At 49.7% G+C, this 27,856-nt stretch overlaps 1 protein-coding gene across 1 annotated transcript in view; it reads right to left on the bottom strand.

Moving 5' to 3' along the window:
- Nucleotides 1–27,856, bottom strand: part of DIAPH3 (diaphanous related formin 3) — a 1,357,913-nt gene that overhangs the window by 911,772 nt on the left and 418,285 nt on the right. The window contains exon 6 of the mRNA XM_082245041.1: nucleotides 25,252–25,326. Within this exon, the coding sequence (XP_082101167.1) occupies nucleotides 25,252–25,326 (75 nt within the window). The remainder of the gene's footprint in view (nucleotides 1–25,251; nucleotides 25,327–27,856) is intronic.

The following is a 27,856-nucleotide window of genomic DNA, read 5'->3' as shown; positions in this document are numbered from 1 at the left end:
TCCACTTCTTTAAAGGGATTCCTCAAAAAAGGTTAGCGTCTAGCAATCTGCTTAGGCACCCAAGGGGAATGCTTTGGACGGCCCCATTCTTTGAGCAGGTTGTCAAAATACACATGAATGGGAAAAACCTTTGCCGCTCTGGATGGCTTGTGAGTGCCAAAAGTTACCTGCGCCTCAGTCGCAGCTGTGTCCTCCATTTTTAGGGTCTCACACACACAGATACAACCAGTGCGTCCACCAGTGCCTTATCTTGCGTGGCAGTGGACGTAGAACGTAGAAACATCATCCTCACTGTCAGAGGAGAAACGATTCCAGAGCAGCCGAAATTGCATCTATAGACAGCTGGAGTCCGGAAGGCCCGGCGGCCTCCCTGAGGGGGTCCGATAGGGACACATGATCTCAAGGGTCCATGTTGCACCAGGGGAACCCGTCAGCAAAAGCTGAAAAAAGTGACACAAAAGTTTTTTATTTTTGCTACAGCACCCCCCCCCCCCCCAGAGGTCAGGCAAAGTGCACTGGAGACCCCCAGCATAGAGAGACCCCCAGACTCACCACCCTAGAGGCCCAAAATGTCTGCAAAGCACATGTCAGCAGCAATCTCGATCTAAAAGGGGAGCTCTGATAAACAGCCCAGGGTATAGGGAGGGGCTCCACCCACAAAAAAACACCTCTAGGAACTCCCATTCGTGGGGATCCCCCAGATTCCAAAACGGAATCGATTGGCAGGAAGGCCTTGGGGGAACAGGCAGACACAAACACACCGCGCAAGATCGTTTGTGCGGTGGCACACCCCCACCCCCTCCATATCCAGCCTGAAGCGTGGTCCCAGCCCCCGGGAGTAGGACCAATAGCCCCCAGCAGCGAGGGGGGGCAGGTAGAAAGGGTGCATGACAGAACAGAAGGGAACCGAGAATGTGAGAGTCCGATTGCCCCAGGGAGGGGCCCGTGTCCATCCCGAAATCCACCAGGGGAAGAGGGGGGAATATTTACCTACCACATTGGAACAGGTGGGCGCCATCTCCTGACAGAACCCCTCTCTGCCTAAGTGGAGGGGTTGTCGGCCAGATAGGAATGCTGCGACTCGAGCCTAGACCCAGTCGTATGCGACCTGACAAGTCGTTTAACTCACAAGGCTAGTCCCTGTACAGCGGGACTATGTCGTGGCCAAACCAGCACGGAGCTAAGGCCTGCGCACGCTCGTTGGCTGGCTGGGGTGACCACTGGATTTATACATCCAGCCCCTCGCCCAAATACGGCATAGTTGCTTGTAGATCTCACAGGAAAGATTCCGGAGAAAAGCTGACTAAAAATAAATCTAAAAAAAAAAAAAAAAAAAACTTTGCCAGGACCAGAGATGCCAGCAGGGAACTAGGTCCTTACTCCTGACTAAGCAGATTAAAACGGACATCCTATGCAGGAAGAGAGAGGGTATACCCCCTGGGACTGCCCATAGGCGTAGCCAGAACTTTTTTTCTGCCGTGTCCTACTTCTGTAGGGGTCAGCATAACCCCACTGATATGAAGATAAGAGACTGTGTAGATCAACGAACGATAGAGAAACTGTGTTTTGCGCAGCCGGCGGCCATCCTAGCACTGAGCTAAGGTCGGGTCGCACTCGCTGGCCAGACTGGGAAGACCATAAGGATCAATGATATCCAGTCTGTGGCCCAGTCCGGCATTTGATGTTGTTCTCACAGGAACAAAAAAAATGGAAGAGAAGAAAAAAATCAGTTTAAAAAGGAAAAAATGCTAGGACCAGATATCCCAGCAAGGAATTAGGTCCTCACTTCTAACTAGGCAGAAAAAAAACTGAAGACCTAAAGCAGGAAGTGGGAATATACCCCCTGGGACTGCCCTATAGGAGTAGTCAAACTTTTTTCCCCCTAATGTTCCACTCCTGTAAGGGGCAGCATAAACCCAAGGGTCAACAACATCTGGAGCTCTATCCGTCAATGAACGAAAGAGAAATGACTAATTGGGCCCAATTTGAACATTTTCAATTAGTGCTGTACTCACTTTTGTTGCCAACAGTTTAGAAATGAATGCACCAAAAAAATACATAAAAAGAATATATCACCAGTTCATGCACTGACCAGGTGCACAATCCAAGGCTGGCTGGTGGTCTTTTTTGAAAGTGAAAATACATACTTTTCGAATGGGAGTTCGTTGCAGCTCTCCTTGTTTCCACTGGGTGGCGGACAATGAATCTATATGAGAATTACAAAAGGAGAGACAAGTGCACAGCTGCCCTCGCATAATAAAGTTTTAATAGGACAATGGACAACACTTCTTGTAGATACACTCACATATTTCAAGATGGTAACAGGCATTTACAACAATGGATTCCCTTGTTTCTTTTCTCTCCCCCGGATGGCCCCTTTAAGTGGTACTGAGCTTGATCACCGCTCCTGAAGTGCCTGATGGCAGGACCCAAATCCTCCTTACGGCGCCGGAGTTCTCAGCCCAGTGCGCCTGCGCCCTGACCAGCCGGCTAACCGCAACTGCGCATGGGCAACGTGACCCTGCTGGAAGGCTATAGATGGAAAGGGAGTGAAGAGCGGGACGACATTGCACGCTTACTTGGTTGCTATGACAATGCGTTTTGAAGGCGGAGCATCATCCTCAGGTCATGCCCACACTAATACCCAACCTCCTTTTATTAGAAGTAACCCTTCCTATGCCCCTCTACTTAAAGGGGCCATGCCATACTAGAGAGTTTATTCACAGTGAGAGGGGCATAAAGGGCTAGAAAGCAACCTTACAAACAATCGAATATACAAGTATTAGACATATTACAGAACTACAGGTGGGAGCCTGGGTACTTGTGGTTATCTTTGGATGTATGTTCACTATACACATCTATTCCATGTAATGTTCACTATACACATCTATTCCTCATGAAGGGGGATTGAGGGCTGTTTTTCTATTGGAAGCAGAATATATGCACCCTCTCTAATCAGAATGTATTTGTGCATGTACAAAATTCGCTTTGGAAAGGAATTATTTTGAATTTCAGAGCTCGTTCGATAGGCAAATATCAGGCACAGCCATGGGTGCACATTTTGCACCCTGCTATGCCAACCTGTTTTTTAGGAGAAATACAATATCTGGAACCAGAACCCATTTGCTCAACATCTAGTTTCCTATGGGAGATATATATATATGAAGTCCTCAGAGTCATCATCTAGGATGGCACTCTGGATACAGTGGGTAAATTTGTATCATATTGTAATGCCAATCCATTTGGCATTAAGTTCACACATGTTGTAGATGTGCACTCCTTGGTTTTTCTGGATCTGGAGTTGTCCTGGAATCAGGATGGCAAGATAGTTTCCAGGACACATTTCAAGGAGACAACGGGCAATTCCTACCTACATCGAAAGAGTTGTCATCTTCCCAAGTGGAAGGATAATATTCCTTACAGTCAGTTTTTTTCGGCTACATAGGAATTGCGCAGACATGGAGTATTTGTCCCAGGCAGAAGTCTTAATAAATACAGAAAGAATAGAAAAAGGGTATGAAAAAGAGCATATCCCAGTGAGCTAGGATGACATGAGAATGCCGGACCGGGGGCGTAGCGAGGAGGATTTGGGTCCCGCCATCAGGCACTTCAGGAGCGGCGTACCACTTGAAGGGGCCATCCGGGGGAGAGAGAAGAAAGAAGGCAAACCATTGTTGCAGACGCTAGTTCCATCTTGAAATATGTGAGTGTATCTACAATAAGTGTTGTCCATTGTCCTATTCAAATTTTATTATGCGAGGGCAGCTGTGCGCTTGTGTCTTTTGTAATTCTTGTTTAGACATTTATGGCTGTGTGTTGAGTTATTTTGAGGGGACAGCAAATTTACACGGTTCTACAAGCTGTACACTCACTACTTTACATTGTAGCAAAGTGTAATTTCTTCAGTGTTGTCACATGAAAAAATAGAATAAAATATTTACAAAAATGTGAGGGGTGTACTCACTTTTGTTAGATACTGTAGGTTTAAAAAGTATATTTGAGAATTAGGGGATTATTCAAGTGTACTGCAATTTCCAGCCAAATTCTATGAAATTGGCCACTAAGGGACTCATTTATTAAACGTGAGAAGAGGAAAAATTATAAAAAGGATGAATTTACTTGATTGCATTCTCTGAAGACTGAACTTAAAACAATTGGAAATGCTTAGAAAAGGTTCAGGGCAAAAAACTAACATACATCAGCTGGACAAAGGTGTGTTAAATGCATTATTCAAACCTGTTAAAAAAAAAAGTATATTTAAGCTTGCGTTATCTTTTACATGATTTTGTAGACTTTGATACAAAGCATTTGAGAACTTGAATGAGGATAGAGGTAATACAGATATTTAAATATATCAAGGGAATAAGAGGTTTGAAATAAAATTTTAGAGGATGGAAAGTACTTAAACAAGGGGGCATACAGGAAAGCTAAGGGTTAAGCCGAGAGTAAAGTGAAAAAGCACAGCATGACTGACATTGAATGCCTAGAATAATTTAACATTTAAATCTGTATCAAATATTTAGAGATCAGAAAAAGTGTTACAGAGAACATTACCTAGCTAAACAATTAACTGAAAAGAAAGTAGCAATGCTTCTAACAGACAGGCTTACATTCTAAACAATGGTGCATAAACCTCCCTGTGCCCACAGAAACAGAAAGGAAGGATAACTTTGTCTAATGAGATAGAGAACCAGACACCAAAGCTGGCCATATATGGATCAAAATTTGGCAGGTTCATCAGGAACTGGATGACTTTCAATCCATGTAGGGGCAGGAAGGTTGTAAAGAAATTGATCTACCGATCCACCTCTGTACAACAGCCCTGATAAATTTTGCTGCTGGATCTGCGCTGCAGGCTATAGCCTACAACACTGTTCCATGTATTCTGATGGTGGGGAATAAGAATACAATAGCTCGGTGGGGAGCATTCCCCCTATCTGCATTGAGTGTGTGGATATTGAATTTTTTTTTTTTTTCTTCATTGAACCCTGTGGTTGAATGAAAAAAAAAAAAAAAAAACCTGACTTATCTATGGGCTGTTTAAGCAAAAAAATCAAAAAGGCCAACCCCAATATTCTATAGCCCCACCTTTACCAAACCTACTCAGTTGTAGCACAGATGGAAAATGAAGACAATTTCCAGCACCAAAAAAACAACACCAACATTGGCAACACACTGCACAAAAAAAAAAAAAAAAAAAAAGGGACCTTTGTCCCTCAATAAATGTCAGAAAACCTTAGTTAGACTTACTGGTGACGGTATTTCTAATAGCCTTTCAGGACAGCACTTGGAGAAAGTGCAGCTCCACCCAAAATCAGTAAACACTGCAGTCTTTAAATCCCTCCTCTTCCACCATGCATTGTTATAAAGTATCCTCCGACATGCAGGAAAAAAAGAGCACATAACCACAGAACAACGAACACATAGGTCATAACTTTTATAAAGTACAACATTTTAGGGAGGGTAGTAGGCTGCTGTCCTGAAAGGCTCTTAGAAATACCGTCACCGGTAAGTCTAACTAAGGTGTAATCAAATCACCTTTCAGGACAGCACCTGGAGAGAATATAAGAGTAACTTACCCTAGGGCGGGACCACTGCCTGCAGTACCTTCCCCCCAAAGGATTGATCTGCAGAAGACAGTAAGTCCAGCCCATAGTGCTTGAGAAAAGTGGAATAACTGGACCAGGTAGCTGCCTTGCAAATTTGTTCAGGCAAAGCACCGGCCCTTGCAGCCAAGGAGTTATACTTTTTCCAAACTTTCATATAAATAGCCCTGGTCACTTTTTTCCTATTGGACATCAGTGTGGAAATTAGTTTTTCTGAAAGGCCTCTGGCCCTCAAGCGATCTTCCTCAGAAACCACGTTGTGCCAAATTCAGGCAGTCGCAAACCAAGGTCTTTTTGGCCAAAAGGGTATGATCAGGATTAAACTGGTAGATTCCTCCCTGAACTTCCTGAGAATCAGAGAAATCAGATGGAAGGGGGGAAACGCATAGCACAAGGGGAAGACCCAAGGATGAGCAAATACGTCTAGGCCCAGCGGTTGATCCTCCCTGTGGAGGCAAATTAATACTGGCACCTTGGTGTTTTGTTGGTTTTCAAACAGGTCAATCTGGGGATACCCCAAAGTCTCTGAGATCATAAGGAAAATGTCCTGAATCAGACTCCACTCTGATTCCAGAACCTTCTTCCTGCTCAGAAGATCTGCCAGGAGGTTCTGGGAACCCTTCAGGTGAACTGCCGTCAAGGATGCCACATTCTGTTCTGCCCAATTCAGTAACTGCATGGCTAGCTCTAAGAGGCTTCTGCTTCTTGTTCCCTCTTGCCTTGAGACATAGGCTACCGCCATCATGTTGTCTGACAGGACTTGAACATGCTGATCTCTTATGTTTTGATGTAATGACACAAGAGCCAGAGATATGGCATTTAGTTCTCGCCAATTTGAAGACTTCCTGGCCTCTGCCTTGGACCAAGTGCCTTGAACTGTCTGACCGTCCAGGTGGGCTCCCCACCCCCAAGCACTTGCGTCTGTGGTCAGTCTCCTGTTCAGAGGAAAGGACCAACCTAGGCCCTTTGTCAGATTGGCTGGGATTCGCCACCACCAGAAGGCCGTTTTTACCCTTGCCGAAATTTTGACAGGCTTTTCTAGTGGCTCTAGGTGAGACCACTTTTGCAGGATCTCCATCTTCAGAGGGCGAGAGTGTAACCTGGCCCACTGTACTGCTGGAATAGACAAGGTGAGAAGACCCAGGGTCGCCATTGCTGTCCGAACTGTCAAGTTTGAGGTTGGTCTGCAACTGAGCTACTGCAGACTGAACCTTTACCATTTTTTCTTGAGGCAGAAAAACTTTTTGGGGAACAGAATGGATATTGTACCCCAGAAACCGAATCTCCTGCGAAGGAGTCAGATTGGACTTGCTTTGGAATCTGTGAAAAGGAGCAAGTCATCCAGATATGGAACGACAGAGATCCCCCTAAACCTCAGGGGTTTCCAGGGCTTCTGCCAACACTTTGGTGAACACCCTGGGGGAAGATGACAGTCCGAAGGGGAGAGCTCTAAATTGAAGGTGCCAAATTGACTTTCCCAGATTGATTGCTAGTCTGAGAAACTTTTGGCTGGACCAAGCTATTTGGATATGTAGATAAGCATCCCTCAGATCTATAGTCGTCATGAAACAACACGGAGATAGCAGTTTTGTCACTGTATAGATGGTGTCCATCCAGAAACGCTTGTATCGTATTGATTTGTTCAAAACCTTGATATTTAGGATCAAACAAAACTTTCCTGATGGTTTCTTTACCAAGAAGATGTGAGAATAAAATCCCCCGGCCTTCTTGTTCCTTGGGGACCTGGATGACTACTTCTTGTTGCATCAGCTCCTGTAAAAGAGACATCATAGACAAAGCCATCTCCTGATCCTTTGGAAGCGGGTTGACAAAACCTGCTTGGGGGAGTTCTTGAGAACCCCAGGTTGTATCCGGACGACACTATGTTTCGGATGAAAGGACTCACAGGCATTTGTTCCCATTGAGGAAGGAACAGACTTAACCTTCCTCCCACTGGAGGGGTACTGTCATTTAGCCTTAGAGGGCTGCTCTGGGGGCTTAAAAAGCACACCCCCTCTGCCTTTGTTTTTTTGACCAAACCATCTGGATTTGTTTCCTTGTTCCCTACCCCTGTGGGACTGTGGAAAAGAACGAAAATTACCCTTTGCGGGTTGTTTTTTCTTTGAGGGGAAGGCCTTCTTTTTATCTGCTGTCCTATCTAGGACAGATTCAAGTTCTGGGCCGAACAAAAGATTGCCTGAAAATGGTAGCCCACACAATTTTGACTTAGAGGCCGAGTCCCCAGTCCAAGTCTTTAGCCAAATTGCCCGCCTGGCAGAATTGACCAATGCTGAAGACCTTGCAGACATTTTAATGGACTCTGCCGAGGCATCAGCCATGAACTTTACTGCTTTGAGCAGCAGAGGAAAGGATTCTAATAAGTCCTTTCTGGCAGTTCCAGCTTCAAAGTGTGTTTTTAACTGTTCCAACCAGCATTCCAGGTTTCTAGCTACTACCGTGGATGCCATAGCTGGTTTCAGGCTGGATGAGGCAGAATCCCAAGCCTTTTTAAGGAGTAAAACCGCAATTTTGCCCATGGGATCTTTTAGTACCCCCATATCTTCAAAGGCTAGGTGTGTGCGGCGAGATACTTGGGAAAAAGCCGCATCCACTTTGGGTTTTTTGTTCCAGACCCGAGACTCCTCATCTTCAAAAGGATACCTTCTTCTAAGACAATTAGCAAAAAAGGGAGCCTTTTCAGGATCTTTCCATTCCTTTTTCACCATCTCTGTAATGGCGCTTTTCCACTGCATGGAACCGAACAGTTCGGCTCGCTTTTGTGCTTTTCCACTGCTGGTACCGCATGGTACGGTGTAGAAACGGTTCGGTACGGTACGGCAGCGCTTTTCCACTGCATGGAACTGAACGGTACAGCTCTCAAAAACAGTACCATCTCGATTGTGGTTCCAAGAGGTACCATACCCGGTACCATATCCCACAATCCTTTGCATGCAGTCACTACTAGCCACTGATTGGTCAGAGAATCGTTGTTATCCCACCCACTTAACTTTAGTACTACTTTAGTGGAAAAGCAAACCATACCGTACCGTACAGAACCGTTCCAACACCGTACCATACGGTACCAGCAGTGGAAAAGCAAACCGGGCCAAGCAGGGCCGAGTAGAGCCGAGCCGGTACTTGCAGTGGAAAAGTGCCATAAGGGTCTTGTGCACAGGAAAGACTACGCTTAGTCTCATCCAGTCCCTCATACATTTTGTCATTAACTAACAGTTGCAATTTTCCTCCTGGATACCCAGGGTAGTATATATATTGCCTTGAGTAGATCTTGCACTTCTTCTAAGGACAATTTATACTTGGAAGGCCTTTACAAGTCTTCCTCTTCCTCTGAATCTTTGAGGGAGGGAAGTGTGCTCGCTCCTTCACCTTCTGAGTCACTACACCCTGCAGACCTTGAGGTGGATGCATAGGAGCTTGACAAAGCACTCTGCTGGGAGTCTGTCTGTGCAGGTGGGGCTTTAATTAACAAGGATTTGACTGAACTCAGTGTATCTGTCAGCTCTTTGACAGAAGAAAATAAATCCTTGCACTGCTGTGCAGATTCTGCTTTTACTAAGTCTGCAATACAAGTATTGCATAATGGCTTAGGCCATGTATCCTTTAAAGGAGACTTGCAGGAAGGACACTTCCTTTTCCCTGAAGGGAACTTGGACTTAACCGTGGCTTTCCCCTGAAAACTAAACAAAAATTCATATTATGTACCTAAATACACAGACACCTCTGTTACATAATTAACACCCAGGTGAACAACTTAACCCTAAGGGTGCACCCACCGCAGAAAAACAACAGACTCCACAACATAACACTGTAAGGCTGGAACATTTAGAAACCAACCTAAACAGTGGCAGGCTCAAATAGAGGCAAAGAAAACCACCACCATAGAAAGCTCAATAGTAAAGTTAGAGGGTCCCCTGCCCTCTCTTACCTGAGCCTGGCCGGTGCTGGAGGTGCCTGCAACTGCCGTTGCTGCCAACTTCTCTTCCATCCCTATGGAGAACGCAGCGAGAGAGCAGTGAACTGATCAGATTCAAAAATTCCGCCACTGGCGTCCTCACTATCGGAGGACCTGAAGCGGAAGCACCAGCCCTTAACCCCGTGTTTTCAGCAGCCGGAACCACGCCGCCCGCCCTCGCCGGAGGTCCCGCCTACCGCACTTGCGCCCTCACAAGCTGGGACCAAGGACCGACATGCCGGGAAATACAAATTAGAAAACCGGCCCAACTACTCAAAAGCGGACCCCAGGCGCACAGACGGGACCACCAGCAAGGCCCAGCGCCACTGAACTATAGAAAGGCTAGTGACATCCTTGGTAACGCCCCCCCTGGGAGGATTGGGACGGTCAGTATCATCAAAACCTACTAAGGTGACCACCTTTCCCCCTCACTTGGAGAGAGCGCAGTCACCCGCAAGAGGTTCCTCACAGTGCTTCCACCATGGAGGAGGAAACACAACAACTGAAGACATGGTGGAAGAGGAGGGATTTAAAGACTGCAGTGTTTCCTGATTTTGGGTGGAGCTGTGCTTTCTCCAGGTGCTGTCCTGAAAGGCAATTTGAGAAAAAACAGAATTTTTGTAAAATCTTACCGTAAAATTCCTTTCTCTGAGTCCTCCGACAGTCGCCGCCCACTCATACAGTCTTCACCAATGGGTATTGACTTCCTCTCCTTAGGAGTAACTAGGCAAAAGATTTGTTAAAACAAAAGCATTTACATAGACGCATCCATGGGGGCTGTCCCACTGGTCCAATAATACCCCCCTGCAATAGCCATCCCAACTCAGTTTGGTAGCAAGCAGTTAAGTGTACAGATAGGTTGCCCAGGACACCAACCCAGCCCGACAGGCTGGCATCCGTGGTAATCACCATCCATAGTAACGCCCGGAAGAATTTCCCTTCCGAAACAGCCGGGGACTGAAGCCACCACAAGAGATCCATTCTGGTTTGGCGACTCAGAGACACTCTCAGGTCCAAGGACTGAGGTAGTCTGTCCCACCTGGCCAGGATCTCCGCTTGGAGAGACCGCGTGTGAAACTGTGCAAATGGTATCGCCTCGAAGGCCGATACCATCAACCACAGGGACCGCATACAGGTCCTGAGTGACGAGGATTCGTTGTCCCTGAGGGACCTGACCTCGGACTGCAGGGTCCAGAGCTTGTCCTCTGGTAAGAACACCTTTGCTTGAGCACAGTCCAGAACCATTCCCAAATACGGGAGACGAACCGAAGGAGACAAGGTCGACTTCTGAACGTTGATGGTCCAACCGAACTCCAGGAGTGTCTGGACCGTAGTGGACAGATCACGCATCAGGCTTTGACTGGCACTCGATCTTAACAGGAGATCGTCCAGATATCCCAAGACCGCAATGCCCTGTGCCCGCAACAGGCCCAGAACAGGCGCCAACACTTTGGTAAAGACCCTTGGTGCCGAAGCGAGACCAAAGGGTAACGCCACAAACTGATAATGATCCTCCGCGATAGCAAAACGGAGGTACCTCTGATGACCCTCTAAAATGATGATGTGTAAATACGCATCCTTCAGGTCAATAGAGGCCAGGAATTCTCCCGGACTCAGGGAGGCCACCACCGAGCGGAGCGATTCCTTGCGGAACTTTCGAACGTGCACAAAGCAGTTCAGAGCTTTCAAGTCCAGAATCGGACGCACTTTGCCCTACTTTCTGGGCACAGTGAACAGATTCAAGTAAAACCCCCAAAACCTGTCCCGATGAGGCACCGGGACGATCACCCCCTGAGCGAGGACATCCTGTACCGCTTGATGCAGGTCCTGTAACCGCCCTGGGGTCAAATGAAGATTTGAGGGAAAGAATCTGTCTGCTGGCCGTGAAAGAAATTCAATCTTGTACTCTGATCGAATGATTTCCTGAACCCACCTGTCCGGAACTCGGAGCAGCCAAAGTTAGAGGAAACCACGCAAACGTCCCCCCACCCCTGAAATGGGTGAGGGCGCCCCTTCAGGCAGAGGCGGACTGAGCCGCCGCACCCACATGGCCGGATTTAGGTTTGCCGGCCCAGGGTTTTCTCTGGCCACCCTGGCCCTTGAAGGGTTTCCCCTTGTACTGTGCCTTGAAGGCACAAAAGGACCCCTGATTAGGTTTAAAGGTGGGACCCCGCTTGCCGCTGAAAAACTTGCCCTTAGGATTCTGGGGCAGTAGAGTGCTCTTGCCCCCAGTGACTCCCTTAACCAATTCATCCAGTGATTCATCAAAAAGACGAGACCCCGCATAGGGAATATCAGCCACCGCCTTTCTGGATTTCTGGTCAGCCGACCAGCTCTTCAACCATATCAGTCGACGGTTAAGCACCGTGACACTGGACAGGCGCACAGCCAATGGGGCCTCATTTAAGGCCGCATCGCAAAAATACATGACCCCCTGATAAATCTGGTCCACCATCTCCACGGTAGTGGGGGGGGGGGGCAGAATCAGCCACGAGAGTGCGTCTGAGCACCTTGGTCCAATCCGCCTTAGCCTGAGCCGCCATGACAGAGGCGAAAATAGGCTTTAGCATGGAACCCGCCATAGGTGTGGTGGGCAAGAGATTCCAGCCTCCTATCCGTAGGATCCCTAAATACCAGAGAATCTTCGGTGGGAACCAGAGTAGCCTTGTTCAATCTGGCTACAGTGTGATCCACTTGAGGAGCCACACACCAGCGTGCAACCGTAGTAGACGCAAAAGGGTAGAGAAGTTGAAACCCTTTTAGGCACCGTGAAGGTGTGTTTTAAATTGCGCCATTACTCATTCACAGTGTGATAAAACTCAGCAGGGCAAGGAAAAACCTGCGCCGTCTTGGGGGTCCTGTGTGTACCAAAAGATGACACAATGCCCGGAGGATTGTGCTCATCCTCAAAATGTAGTGTTTCTTTAATGGCAAGAATCAGCGCATCCATAGCTGCGCGTTCCTCGGGCTTCCCAGGGGGGGATTCGTCCACCCGTGTAACCTCCGCCTCCCCCTCAGACTCTTGCGGGTCCTGAGAAGAGCGAGACCCTGAAAGGGGCACGCTACCTACAGCAACCATGTCACATTCAGAATCAGAAGAAAAAGAAATCCTAGGCCTTTTTCTAGCAGCACGTTCAGTCATCAGCACATCCCTTTTGGACACCAAAGTCGCCACTACAGCAGCCAAATTAGTCAGGGTAGAGGATTCAGAGGAACTTGAATCCCCTACCAAGGCTGGAGGGAATTTGCTGTCCTTGGATTCCATTACCAAAAAAGTTTTTTTTTTTTTTTTTTTTAAGGTACTGGCCCTTTAAGCGCGCCGCGGACCCCGCTACAAAGACTGTGGAACACAGACCCCCCGCAGGGACAAACTGAAAGCCAGGAAGATTGCACAAGGGAGGAAAAGAAAGGACAGCAAAACAGAGCCCCACAAGTGTGTTACCACCGCAGTCGGTCGCTCCTGAGTGAAGGAAGGAAGTGATGTCACTGCCAGAGACTGAACTGAGGCTGCAGGCTAAGGAAACAAGGATGCCTATGTAAAGTAATGGGAGGCTTCGGCAAAATGGCCGCCGACATGTGCTCGGATCGATACACACACAAGCTGGTGCCGCAAGGCGCCAAAATACACTACATACAATGCTGTATAAGCGCCCACAGTGAAGCCAGACATGCTGCTCACACCTAAAATGGCGGACCGGCGGTTTTTAACCCCGCAGCGGTCGCCGCACGTGTCTGTACCTCCAAGCACCCAAAGTGACACAGGAGAGGGATCCCCCAAAACCCCACACAGCGCTGGCTGTGAGAGAAAAAACCCCCGCAGAGACCGGGATCAGGGAGCCCAAAACGCACAGACATAGGGGACACCACAGACACACAGGACTGCTGCCCCCAGACAGAGAACCCACACAGAGTGTACTTACCTGTACCCGATGGCGTGGGGTGCCTCATATCAAATGGAAAACCGCTCACCCTCAGATGGCAGGGGAGTGCCGCCAGACAAAAACGCAGGACACCAATAATGCACGGACGAAACGTGGATGTGTCCGGTGAGGTAGCCACCTGACAGGCTGCATCCCTGAGGACAGGGATGGGTCGTTTGCGAGGCCAGGGCGAACACATACCCTGCTAAACGCTCGATGGCGGGCTGGGATTCCATCTGACCCTCTGTCCTGGAGAAGCAGGACGACCAGTCCGATTCCCTGCTCCGCAAACGCCGTCTTCATCCGAAGATCCGACTAATGCTGACAAAATAAACAGCTAGTAATACAAAAAATAAAATGACATTGTCAAAAAATAAAATCATAAAATAGAAGAAGAAGGCTGAGACTGTAGCCCCAGCACAGGGAAGCCTGACTACTCCTGAACTAGGCAGAAGACAAACTGAGTTGGGATGGCTATTGCAGGGGGGTATTGGACCAGTGGAACAGCCCCCATGGGTGTGTCTATGTAAATGCTTTTGTTTTAACAAGTCTTTTGCCAAAATACTCCTAAGGAGAGGAAGTCAATACCTATTGGTGAAGACTGTATGAGTGGGCTGCGACTGTCTTACCGTAAAATCCTTTTCTCTGAGGTTCACTGACGGACAAAGCTCATTGTCTTCTCAGATCCTTGGGCTTATGCTGCTCTCTCTTCAGGAGTAGAACTAGGCGGAAAAAGTTTTGGCTATGCCCCTGAGGCAGTCCCAGGGGGCATACCATCACTTCCTGCTATAGGATTTCAATTCGTAACAAGCAGTGTCAGGAGAATACATAACTCAACAGAGGAGCGGGTGCTGTGTCCATCAGTGTACCTTATAGAAAAGGATTTTACGGTAAGACAAAAATACAGTTTTCTCTTTCGTTCACTGACGGACACAGCTCCACGTCTTCTTAGACCCTTGGGATGTCTCAAAGCAGTGTCAACATGAGGGAAGGGAAAAACACAGCAATACATATCAGTCTTTTGCCAAAATACTCCTAAGGAGAGGAAGTCAATACCTATTGGTGAAGACTGTATGAGTGGGCTGCGACTGTCTTACCGTAAAATCCTTTTCTCTGAGGTTCACTGACGGACAAAGCTCATTGTCTTCTCAGATCCTTGGGCTTATGCTGCTCTCTCTTCAGGAGTAGAACTAGGCGGAAAAAGTTTTGGCTATGCCCCTGAGGCAGTCCCAGGGGGCATACCATCACTTCCTGCTATAGGATTTCAATTCGTAACAAGCAGTGTCAGGAGAATACATAACTCAACAGAGGAGCGGGTGCTGTGTCCATCAGTGTACCTTATAGAAAAGGATTTTACGGTAAGACAAAAATACAGTTTTCTCTTTCGTTCACTGACGGACACAGCTCCACGTCTTCTTAGACCCTTGGGATGTCTCAAAGCAGTGTCAACATGAGGGAAGGGAAAAACACAGCAATACATATCATTCCCAACAAGGCCTAAACATAGCCAACCAGGTAAAACAGGAGCTCAACCAGGAACAATTGGAGCTCACTACCAGAAAAATATACACCCTCAACCACAGCCTGCAAAACTTTGCGGCCAAATGCAGCATCCGAAGATGCAAGTACATCCACTTTCCCAGGCAAAGACACCATATCAGAGACACTCTTACCCCGACTCAACAGGATCAGATCGTCCAGCAACTGCAGATCCTTGTTCCCTTTGGGAAGAATCTCTCTTTGCAAAAGGTCTGGTATGGAACTGAGCAAATGGAACCCCCTCAAAGGTGGAGACCATCAGACCCAGCACTTGCATGCAAGTCCCGACTGTAGGACAACAGGAGCCGAATCGCAAATTCAGTAGTTTCGCCTGTGGATCATGCTGAATCCAGCGTCAGACCAAAGTAGTCCAGCTTGGCAGATGGAGTCAAAGCCAATTTCTGAAAATTCAGTGTCTATCCAAACTCCTGTAGAGTTCGCACAGTAATGTCCAAGTCGACATCTAGAGCCGAAGGAGACTGCACGCAGAAGCAGATCGTCCAGGTAACTTAGTACGGCGATCCCTATGTGCCGAAGCAAGGCCAACACTGAGGCCAAAAACTTTTGTGAACACCCAAGAAGCTGAAGTGAGACAAAAAGGTAACACCACAAACTGATAGTGCTCCTCTCCCATGGCAAAATGGAGAAAACGCTGGTGCCCGACATATATTGGAATATAAAAGTAAGCGTCCTTGAGATCAATGGAAGCCAAAAGAGCAACTTGATGAAGAAAAGCCACTACCATGTCAATGGACTCCATCCGTAATTTCTGAACTTGCACAAAGTGGTTCAGAGCCTTGAGGTCCAAGAACGGGCGGACCTTGCCCTCCTTCCTGGGAACAGTAAACAGATTTGAATAAAAATCTGGAAAACATTCAGATTCTGTAACTGGCATAATGACTCCTTGTATTAACAGGTCCTGCACTGCCCCGTAAAGGAGCAGAAGATCGTGAGACAGGCGTTAATTGATTGACAAGAACCATGCCGGAGGCAAGGACCGAAACTCGATCTTGTAGCCGTACAAAATCAACCCGTGGACCCATTTGTCCTGAATGAGCAAGGTCCACAGTTCCGGAAAGAAGCAAAGACGTCCTCCCACCCCAGATACTGGTGAGTGTGCCCCTTCAGGCTGGGGAAGGCTTGTCCATGGAACCAGTAGTGCCCGCTTTTGACTTACCTTTCCAGGGTCTCTTGGAGCAGCCCGCGAAGTTATGGGTGGATCTCAAACCCTTTTCCTGCAATCCAGTTGGATGAAAGGGCTGCTTGTGAGCCGAGAAAAGGGGACCACGTTTACAACGAGGTTCCTTGCCCCTAGCAACCTGCGGAAGGCACTCTTACCTCCCGTAAGGCCCTTAATGATTTCCTCCACAGAGGCACTGAACTAGCAGTCCCCGACAAAAGGTAGATCAGTCAGAACCTTTTTAGAAGGCTGGTTGGCTGGCCAGTACTTCAACCAAATCATGCGGCGAAGGATCACCCCCGTCACCGCCTCAACATTGAATATGCCACGGTTAAAAGGTAATGAACCAAAACCTCAGCAATCTTGTCCACAGTATCCTTTTTTTTTTTTAACACTTTATTGTTCAATTTTTAATCAAGCCATGTACATACTATTTCATAATAATAATACCATGTTACTTTTCGCCCCATTTCATGCAATCTTTGAAGGGTAAGATATGTTTGATGTATAATGTATAGCTGAATCAGTTTATTATTAATGGCGGGAGAAACTCCTAAATGTGAAGTACAGATTTTACTCCATTTCTCCTCTGTCATATCTGGGATAATATCTTGCCACTTATCTCTTATCTTTAATGGAGCACCACATATCTTAGCCCTCAGTAACTGGGAAAAATGTACCGATATTAGGCCCTTCGGTCCCTGTGATCGCAATATTCCAATTAATAGAGATATTTAGAGATTTTAACATATTGCCTATCTTAGGCTGCATTCACGATTCTGCCCGCGATCCGGAGATCATTGCAAATCGTGGGACGCCTGTGCGTTGCCCGTGATTTGCAATAGCACCCCAAACGCTGAGCGATGTTGCCGCGATTTCGCCTGCCGAATCGCGGTAACATCGTGCAAAAAAAATTGCGGGACGCAATATGCTCCAAAGAAGCTCTTGTACTTTTTTGGGCGTAATGCCTCCCACGATCCATACGCTGACATGTGAATGCAGCCTTACTGAGCATATGTCAGATATCTTAACTGCAAATATTTATAAAAAAAAAAAAAAAAAACCGTATGGGATAAATCATGTTGTCTTGAATAATCAAATGCTTGCAGTAATCTCTGGTCATATATCTGACTTCATGTAAATACTTATCTTGCTTTCCAAAACTCACTATCAGAAAATGTCTTCATATGTTCTGACGATTCCACATTGGGGTCTCTGACGGGATATCTCTAAAACCCATTTGTTTTTTACCCGCTCTCCATACTGCTCTAGCTAATATTATGATGGGTATCTGCATTCTAAGTAAAGATTTAGCCTTTGTTTCTAATCTGATCATTAGGTCCTCTACCTGCAATATTCCCAATGAATAACACTCTATCCCTACCATTTATTCTAGTGTCACCCGTGTTCATAAATATTTCAGTTGCCCTAATAAATAATACAAATACATATCTGGGAGTGGCATTCCAGCATCCATCTTTGGCCTTTGTAATATTGTTAAATTCAATTTACATATACCTTTGGCCCAAATAAATCTCGTAAACTGAGAATGTAGCTTTTCAAACAGACGCTTGGGAATAATTATTAAGAAAAAGCTAAAAATATGGGGGAAATTGCCACTATCAGTCGCTGGACGAATCCTCCATCGGCAAAAGTGTGGCCTTATTTAGCCAGGAAATCTGAGAGTCCACCGACGGTGAAACAGTCAGTTTCTTCAGGAGAGAATCCTCAAAGGGATGTCTCCCAGCACTTCGGTATTCCAACCATGAGTTTCGGGGATCCCCACTCACAACATTGTCAAAGTAGGCAGGAAAGGGGAACACCTTAGTCACCTTGGAAGAACTGCGGGTGCCAAAACTGCTCAGGCCTCCCTAACTCTGCATCTGAGTCCTCCAACTTTAAAATTTCCCGCACTGATACAATCAATGCCTCCACCAGTGCATTTTCATGGGCGACTGCAGATGATTCCCCCCCACTGTTAGAGCCCTCAGGGTGTGTGGATGCAGACCCAGTGGCTGACTCACGTTAATGGCGGCCAAATCCACCTCAGACTCTGAGGAGGCAGAGGATACAGATTAAGGCAAGCGGGGAGGCTTTTTGCTAAGCTGCCTTTGCAGGGCCATATCAACCTTAACACAAGGGACTGCAGGGCTGCCATCATGTCCGCCAAGGCAGACTGAGACCCAGAGGGTCCCGCAGCTTCAAGGAGTGGGTCAAGTGTTGATACATGTTCCAGGGGCTCCATGGTCAGAGCCACACTGTACCCAAAAAGAAAATGTTTTTTTATTTTGTTTTTTTGGGGAAAAAAACCCTGCACGCCGCTCGAGGCACCACAAGGATCAGCGCACCCGCGGCGCTGTATATAGCAGAGGAAGGAATGTATACGCACAGGAACTCACCACCAAACACCCAGAGATGGATCCAGAGCGCCAAACAGCCTGCAAAACTGCGATCAAAGAGGAAGAGGAAGCGCTGACACTGTCACTAGAGGCCCCTGCCGCACGTCACCACACTGGACCTTAAGAAAATGGCTGCCGCATAGACTACAATGGGAAACCCAAAACTTGGCTGCCGGACTACACAAACATAGCTGCCGAGGCTAAAAATAACAACCATCCATGACAAAATGGGGGCGCCACAAGGCGCCCGGGACCCCACTGAGTCCCGGGGAATAGTCCACCAGGGGGAAGTCCCCCAGAGAACCCCAATTCCCTGCAGGCAATGAATGCAGGCACCCCTAAGAGGGAGCCGCCAACGGCACACTCCCACCACCCTCCAGGCCAGCACCAATGAAACCCCCCCCCCCCAGAAACACCTGTGCACCCCAAAGGGGCCTTGGGGAGAGGGCTGGGGGCAGGTGAGGGCGACCAATGCAGGGAGAACCCCGCTAGGGAGAGGGAGGAAACCATGAGGAAAGGAAGGACACAGGGGGGCCTACCATCCCCAGGAAGAGCCTGCGACCATCCTAGCAATTCCCAGAGAAGGGGGGGGGGGGGACACTACGCACCACACCACCACCACCAGGCACCACTCCCAGCAGTCCACCGCACCATCTTGGAATGGGGTTGCTGCAGCCAGAGGTACGCTGAGACTCTGATCGTGACCGTTGTCGTGACCAGGGCTACGCAAGCTCGTGAGGTGTTTCACTCGCCGGGCTAACCCCTGTCCAGTGGGGCTTTGTCACGGTCAACCTAGCGCAGAACTAATAGTTGGGTCGCACACGCAGGCCAGACTGGGAAGGCCATAAGGATCTAGGATATCCAGTGCTTCGCCCAGTCCAGCTGATTGTAGTTCACGCAGGAACAGAAAAAAAAGAGAAAGGAAAAAATGCCAGGACCGCAGATCCCACCAGGGAGCTAGTTCCTTACTCCTGACTAAGCAGAAAAAAAACTGAAGTACTATTGCAGGAAGTGAGGTATACCCCCTGGGACTGTCTCAGGGGTGTAGCCAAAATTGTTTCCGCCTAGTCGTACTACTGAAGAGAGAGCAGCATAAGCCCAAGAGTCTCAGAAGACATGGAGCTGTGTCCATCAGTGAACGAAAGAGAAACACAAATTTACACAGGACACGGCAGCAGAAAGTAGGGGGTGGGGATCTCATATCACACACATTGCAGAGCTAGAAAACAGAGCTCCGTGAAAACTGATAGCTGACTAAAGTAAAAGTAGTCACCCCCTATTAAAGTCTCACAGAGAAAAACACAGAACTGAGTCTAGAAGTCAACTTCTGTGTGTTGGATGGAGGTGGGTTGCCGGCTTATAGTTTTCTCAGCGAAACATGCAGATTGCATAGAGATCAGAGAAGAACCTGATTCTGTGCTTTGGCTTCAGGCTAGTACACACTATAGAGTGATATGCTTGTTCACCTTTCATGTCTGAGGTATGCAACCACTTTAACTTAACCTCCCTGGCGGTATTCCCGAATGTGGCTCAGGGTTAATTTTCAGTACAAAAAGCGGTAACCCCGAGCCCCACTCAGGATTACCCCACAATGTTACTCACCTTCCCTGCGCTCCGCGGCCATCCTCCCCGCCGTCCTCACTGTCTCTCCCCGCTCTGTGCATGGCCGATTGTCGGCACTTGCCTTTCGGTTGTGACGCAGGGGGTGGGACTGGCAGCAAATTCAAAAGTATAAATACACTAAATGTCATGATACAAAGCTGTGATCCTAACGGATCACACTGTTTCAAGCCATTTCAGCACAGGATTGCACCATGGCGTCCAAAAAGCATTTTTTTTTTTTTTTTTTTTTTGCAAAACTGGAAAACAGTGACAGCGAAACGGAGTTACTTGAATTACTGAGCGATAGCGTTTCGTGGAAAAATTGGTCAGCAGGTACAGAAAGTGACGACAGGGACGATTCTGATGTGTCTTTCTGGCACATAGCTTGTGGAATTTGGGAAGTATATCAAATGATTCTTCAGAATTTGCCAGAAAGAGACATCAGAATTGTCGATGTCGTCACTTTCCGTACCTGATAACTAATTTTTCCCACGAATCGCTATCGCTCAGTTCTTCAATTAACTCCGTTTCGCTGTTCGTCTAAAAGCGCTTTTGCGCAAAAATAACGCTTTTTGGACACCACGGTCGTTCTCTATTTTCCAGGCACAAATAACTGGAAAAGCACAGGCAGGGCACTGGAAAAGTCACCAGGTGCAATCCTGTGGTGAAATGGCATGATACAGTGTAATCCGTTAGGATCACAACTTTGTATCATGTCATTTAGTGTATTTACATTTTTGAAATTGCTGCCAGTTCCATCCACCTGCGTCACAACGGTCGCAGGGAAGGGAACCGGAAGACTGGTGCCGGCATCGGCTGAGCACACAGCGGGAGGACGACGGCGGGAGGACGGCGGGGGGAGGACGGAGGGAGAGGACGGCAGGGGGGAGGACAGCGGGAGAGGACGGCAGGGGGGAGGACAGCGGGAGAGGACGGCAGGGGGGAGGACAGCGGGAGAGGACGGCAGGGGGGGAGGACAGCGAGAGAGGACGGCAGGGGGGGAGGACAGCGAGAGAGGACGGCAGGGGGGGAGGACAGTGAGAGAGGACGGCAGGGGGGGAGGACAGTGAGAGAGGACGGCAGGGGGGGGGGGGGGAGGACAGAGGGAGAGGACGGCAGGGGGGGGGGGGAGGACAGAGGGAGAGGACGGCAGGGGGGGGGGGGGAGGACAGCGGGAGAGGACGGCAGGGGAGGAGGACAGCGGGGGAGGACGGCAGGGGGGAGGACAGCGGGAGAGGACGGCAGGGGGGAGGACAGCGAGAGAGGACGGCAGGGGGGAGGACAGCGAGAGAGGACGGCAGGGGGGGGGGGGGGGGAGGACAGCGAGAGAGGACGGCAGGGGGGGGGGGAGGACAGAGGGAGAGGACGGCAGGGGGGGGGGGGGGGGGGGGAGGACAGCGGGAGAGGACGGCAGGGGAGGAGGACAGCGGGGGAGGATGGCAGGGGGGAGGACAGCGGGAGAGGACGGCAGGGGGGAGGACAGCGGGAGAGGACGGCAGGGGGGAGGACAGCGGGAGAGGACGGCAGGGGGGAGGACAGCGGGAGAGGACGGCAGGGGGGAGGACAGCGGGAGAGGACGGCAGGGGGGAGGACAGCGGGAGAGGACGGCAGGGGAGAGGACAGCGGGAGAGGACGGCAGGGGGGAGGACAGCGGGAGAGGACGGCAGGGGGGAGGACAGCGGGAGAGGACGGCAGGGGGGAGGACGGCAGGGGGGGAGGACAGCGAGAGAGGACGGCAGGGGGGGAGGACAGCGAGAGAGGACGGCAGGGGGGGAGGACAGCGAGAGAGGACGGCAGGGGGGGAGGACAGCGAGAGAGGACGGCAGGGGGGGGGGGGGGGACAGAGGGAGAGGACGGCAGGGGGGGGGGGGAGGACAGCGGGAGAGGACGGCAGGGGAGGAGGACAGCGGGGGAGGACGGCAGGGGGGAGGACAGCGAGAGAGGACGGCAGGGGGGGAGGACAGCGAGAGAGGACGGCAGGGGGGGAGGACAGCGAGAGAGGACGGCAGGGGGGGGGGGGGAGGACAGAGGGAGAGGACGGCAGGGGGGGGGGGGGAGGACAGCGAGAGAGGACGGCAGGGGGGGAGGACAGCGAGAGAGGACTGCAGGGGGGGGGGGAGGACAGAGGGAGAGGACGGCAGGGGGGGGGGGGGGGAGGACAGCGGGAGAGGACGGCAGGGGAGGAGGACAGCGGGGGAGGACGGCAGGGGGGAGGACAGCGGGAGAGGACGGCAGGGGGGAGGACAGCGAGAGAGGACGGCAGGGGGGGAGGACAGCGAGAGAGGACGGCAGGGGGGGGGGAGGACAGAGGGAGAGGACGGCAGGGGGGGGGGGAGGACAGAGGGAGAGGACGGCAGGGGGGGGGGGGAGGACAGAGGGAGAGGACGGCAGGGGGGGGGGGGAGGACAGCGGGAGAGGACGGCAGGGGAGGAGGACAGCGGGGGAGGACGGCAGGGGGGAGGACAGCGGGAGAGGACGGCAGGGGGGAGGACAGCGAGAGAGGACGGCATTCAGGACAGAGGGAGAGGACGGCAGGGGGGGGGGGGGGGAGGACAGCGGGAGAGGACGGCAGGGGAGGAGGACAGCGGGGGAGGACGGCAGGGGGGAGGACAGCGGGAGAGGACGGCAGGGGAGAGGACAGCGGGAGAGGACGGCAGGGGGGCGGACAGCGGGAGAGGACGGCAGGGGGGCGGACAGCGGGAGAGGACGGCAGGGGGGGAGGACAGCGGGAGAGGACGGCAGGGGGGGAGGACAGCGGGAGAGGACGGCAGGGGGGGAGGACAGCGGGAGAGGACGGCAGGGGGGAGGACAGCGGGAGAGGACGGCAGGGGGGAGGACAGCGGGAGAGGACGGCAGGGGGGAGGACAGCGGGAGAGGACGGCAGGGGGGAGGACTGCGGGAGAGGACGGCAGGGGGGAGGACAGCGGGAGAGGACGGCAGGGGGGAGGACAGCGGGAGAGGACGGCAGGGGGGAGGACAGCGGGAGAGGACGGCAGGGGGGAGGACAGCGGGAGAGTACGGCAGGGGGGAGGACAGCGGGAGAAGACGGCAGGGGGAAGGACAGCGGGAGAGGACGGCAGGGGGGAGGACAGCGGGAGAGGACGGCAGGGGGGGAGGACAGCGGGAGAGGACGGCAGGGGAGGGGACGGCAGGGGAGGGGACGGCAGGGGAGGGGACGGCAGGGGAGGGGACGGCAGGGGAGGGGACGGCAGGGGAGGGGACAGCGGGAGAGGACGGCGGGGGAGGACGGCGAGAGAGGACGACGAGAGAGGACGACGAGAGAGGACGGTGAGAGAGGATGGCAGGGGAGGAAAGCGGGAGTGGACGGCAGGGGAGGAAAGCGGGGCAGGACGGCAGGGGAGGACAGCGGGGGAGGACAGCGGGGGAGGACGACAGCTGGAGAGGACGGCGGGGGATCGCAGGGGAAGGTGAGTTTTAAATTTTAAAACAACAGATTTCCGTACAAAACAATGTACCGCTTTCAGCACAGAAATCTGGACATAATCATACTGCCAGGGAGGTTAACAAACCAGTATTGATCATGAGATAAGTAGGGGTTGTGCCAATATTGAGCATGGAACGGCAGGGGGGAGGACAGCGGGAGAGGACGGCAGGGGGGAGGACTGCGGGAGAGGACGGCAGGGGGGAGGACAGCGGGAGAGGACGGCAGGGGGGAGGACAGCGGGAGAGGACGGCAGGGGGGAGGACAGCGGGAGAGGACGGCAGGGGGGAGGACAGCGGGAGAAGACGGCAGGGGGAAGGACAGCGGGAGAGGACGGCAGGGGGGAGGACAGCGGGAGAGGACGGCAGGGGGGAGGACAGCGGGAGAGGACGGCAGGGGGGAGGACAGCGGGAGAGGACGGCAGGGGAGGGACGGCAGGGGAGGGGACGGCAGGGGAGGGGACGGCAGGGGAGGGGACGGCAGGGGAGGGGACGGCAGGGGAGGGGACGGCAGGGGAGGGGACAGCGGGAGAGGACGGCGGGGGAGGACGGCGAGAGAGGACGACGAGAGAGGACGACGAGAGAGGACGGTGAGAGAGGATGGCAGGGGAGGAAAGCGGGAGTGGACGGCAGGGGAGGAAAGCGGGGCAGGACGGCAGGGGAGGACAGCGGGGGAGGACAGCGGGGGAGGACGACAGCTGGAGAGGACGGCGGGGGATCGCAGGGGAAGGTGAGTTTTAAATTTTAAAACAACAGATTTCCGTACAAAACAATGTACCGCTTTCAGCACAGAAATCTGGACATAATCATACTGCCAGGGAGGTTAACAAACCAGTATTGATCATGAGATAAGTAGGGGTTGTGCCAATATTGAGCATGGAACAACTAGAGAAAAACCTTACTCCAATAAATTATCTTATCTGTAGTTCTTTTGGCTACCTATAATCTAACTGGATAAGTAAATGACATGAAAGAAATCAGTAAATATATCAAGGGGATGATTTCCTGCTCTAACTAAAAATCAAGTTTCAACTCGAAAAAATCCCTGAAAAAACTAGTAGAGGAGAATGTTAGATAGTATATGAATTGGTGACTGTCATCTTGATCTTAGCTTCGCTGTTTAGTCACCCAGCCAGAACATACTCTGTGCATATTAGCAATCTTGACACATGCATGTTCCAGGTGGGTATCTCCACAAGTTGTCACTAGAAGATAAAGACAAAAGTTCCAGCGCTTGCAACTCCAAATAAATTAGCAATTGCCGCTTCTAAACTTGCAGGTTCTATTTAACACTACACTTAAAGCAATAAAAAAAACTTTTAAAAAACGTGTTCTAGTTATTTCAGGATTAAAAAAAAAAAGAGGCAGTTTGCGCGCACATTTTTGAAGCATTACGTTTACACCTTCGAGAAAAGCACCCTTATTTATTTGCATATGCATTTCAAATATGAACCAAATTGTGGAGACAAATGAAAGAAAAAAAATCTGTTGTAAATGAGTAAGAAAGTTATGTAAGCATTTTCAACAATATCAGCAATGTAACAGAGGTTTCTAGTCAATGACATTATAAATCAAGCAGGAAAAAGCACAATACCTCTTCCCATCCACCATCCTTTCTAAAATATCGAGCAGCAATCCAAGGCCGTCATGACCAAAGTTTTCAACCCAGCTGCAAAAAGAAAAAAAGTAAACTTGTAATAAGATAGTATGCCTAACTCATACTACATATTATTACTGTAAAATGTATTTACGACATAAGAAAAACAATCAGAATTTATATACTGTATAAATCATCAGTTTTTCACTTTACAATATATCATAGATAATTACATATATAAATTACAAATAAAGGGGGTGGGGGGAGACATACCGTAAAATCCTTTTTTGATGAGCATTAAGGCTTTGTTCACACTGCTGCGACGGAAAAGTCGTACGACTTTTCCTTACGACTTCCTTCTGACTTGGATGTTATTTAGCTGAAATCACACCCAAGTCAGACCAAAGCTTTTCTTAAGTCGGAGCAACCTGTGTAGCATCAGTTAGAACAGCTCTCACAAGGACTCAAGTCAAATCCCATGTCACAGCAGTGAGAACCGAGCCTAAAGGGCTCAGGCGCGTTTGGATCGAGTATGCCAGGGAGCCGGCACAGCACATCGCCAATCCTGGGCAGCGTGTGTATGAGCAGCTGTCGGTCAGGAAATGCCTCACTGCCTATGATTGGGGGTGTGCAGTGATGGCTTCCTGGCGGGTTTGATCCGAACACGCCCTAGCCATCACTACTTAAAAGGACAAAGTAGTTTAGATACTTTGTGTAATGCTGCTGTCCTTAGGAGATTGCAAAACAAAGCTGTAAGGGCAGCATAGTATAACGCTCCCCACTCCTGTTATGCCTCAGTTTTGTGGCATTAAATAGTAAAAGTGGAGGGATAGAAAAGTAAAAAATCCTGTTTTAATAATTGTACAAAGTGATTGTAAAGTCTTGAAAAAAAAAAAAAACATGTCATACTTACCTGCTCTGTGCAGTGGTTTTGCACAGAGCAGCCCAGATCCTCCTCTTCTAGGGTCCCTCTTCAGCGCTCCTGGCCCCTCCTTCCTGTTAAATGCCCCCACAGCAAGCTTGCTATAGGGGCACCCAAGCAAGCTTGCTATAGGGGGCACCCAAGCAGAGTCACAGCAACATGTGTCCATCCAGACACAGAGCCGCAACCCTCTCTCGCCTGATTGGTTGACTGACTTTGATTGACATCAGAGGGACCAATCAAGCCACGTTGCTGTCTCAGCCAATAAGGTGGGGCGTTCGGGCAGCTGAGAAACTCCTGCAACATTGCTGGATAAAGATTGGCTCAGGTAAGTATTAGGGGGGCTGCTGCAGACAGAAGTTTTTTTTTTTTTTTTTTTTTTTAATCTTAATGCATAAATTGCATTAAGATAATAAACCTTCTACCTTTACAATCCCTTAAGGGTACACAGCATGAAGTCATTTAGGTATCTGGGACATTAAAAGCAGTACAACTGGGGGGTTCACAACACAGCAAATGAAAAGCGAACAAGCCCACAGTTTACCGGAGGGGGATCAAACCACATCATCCAAGGCTTGAACTTTCACCAGTTAAATTTTATTGAATGTACAAACTAAAGACAAGGTGGAAGTTTGCAAATCTGAGAAACAAATGCCGATGCTGAAGAGCCCAAGAAGTGCTAACTGATCTGGTAGAGTGTGCTTTGATGGGGAAACCTTAATTCCTCAAGCCAAAGGCTTATATGGCCAGCTGCCAAATCTACCTGATGATAGTGTAACAGGAAACAGTCTGTCCTTTAGTGGCACTTTCAGGAATTAGAAGCAAATTCAGACTGTCTAAAGAGAGCTGTAGCTGAGAGATAGACGTAACAGTGTGTACTACATCCAGATAATGTAGAAAAATCTCCTATGGATGTCCCGGAGCAGGGAAAAGGGTAGAACAATGTCCATGATAAGTTCATAGGAAGTGAACACTTAGGGAAGAAAAGTGGCATTGGGCCTCAAAGACAACCTGGTCTCTGTGTACTAAAAGAAAGAGTTGTTCACAGATAAAAACTGCCAACTCTTAAATCTCACCTCGCAGAAGTGATGAATAAGGTAGGAAACCTTAAGAGTAGGAGTAGACAGAGGTTTCTTAAGAACAGTCAGAACTAGGTTGGGATGCCACAATGTCACTAGGGGACATATAGGGTGATAATGTGGGAGACACCCTGTACAAAGGTGTGAGAGGCAAGCTGGCTTTGAAAAAGAACTGAGTTGGGCTGAGAACTGATAATTGATTATGATAGTCGGGGCCAAATGTTGATCCAAACCGGACAGGAGAGAGGACACAAATTGACCCATTGAGTACTTTCAAGTATAGTATTTCCTTTCCTGAAAAATATTCTTTCCGGGTACAATGGTACATTTTTCAAGAAGTTGATTTCCTAGCTTTTAAGAGTGCACGACTAACTAAATCAGGCCGGGTCCCATCCTTCAAGTCCAAGGCTTCAATAGCAAGGCTATTTAAACCAGCAACCAAGAACCAGTGTAGTGAAATGGTCCTTGGTACAGAAGATACAAGTCTTGACCAAAGAAGAGTCTGCCAGAAATCCACTGAAGTCCAAGCACCATGTCCTCCTGAGCTGTTTCAGTGCATTGAGAATCACGATAATGCCTTCCATCTAAATCTTGGAAAGCA

This window comes from Pelophylax lessonae (assembly GCF_965119305.1).
Source record: "Pelophylax lessonae genome assembly, chromosome: 2".
In the NCBI taxonomy this organism is placed as follows: Eukaryota; Metazoa; Chordata; class Amphibia; order Anura; family Ranidae; genus Pelophylax; species Pelophylax lessonae.
Note: the sequence above shows the minus strand (reverse complement) of the source record. Positions and strands in the feature narration are given on the sequence as shown.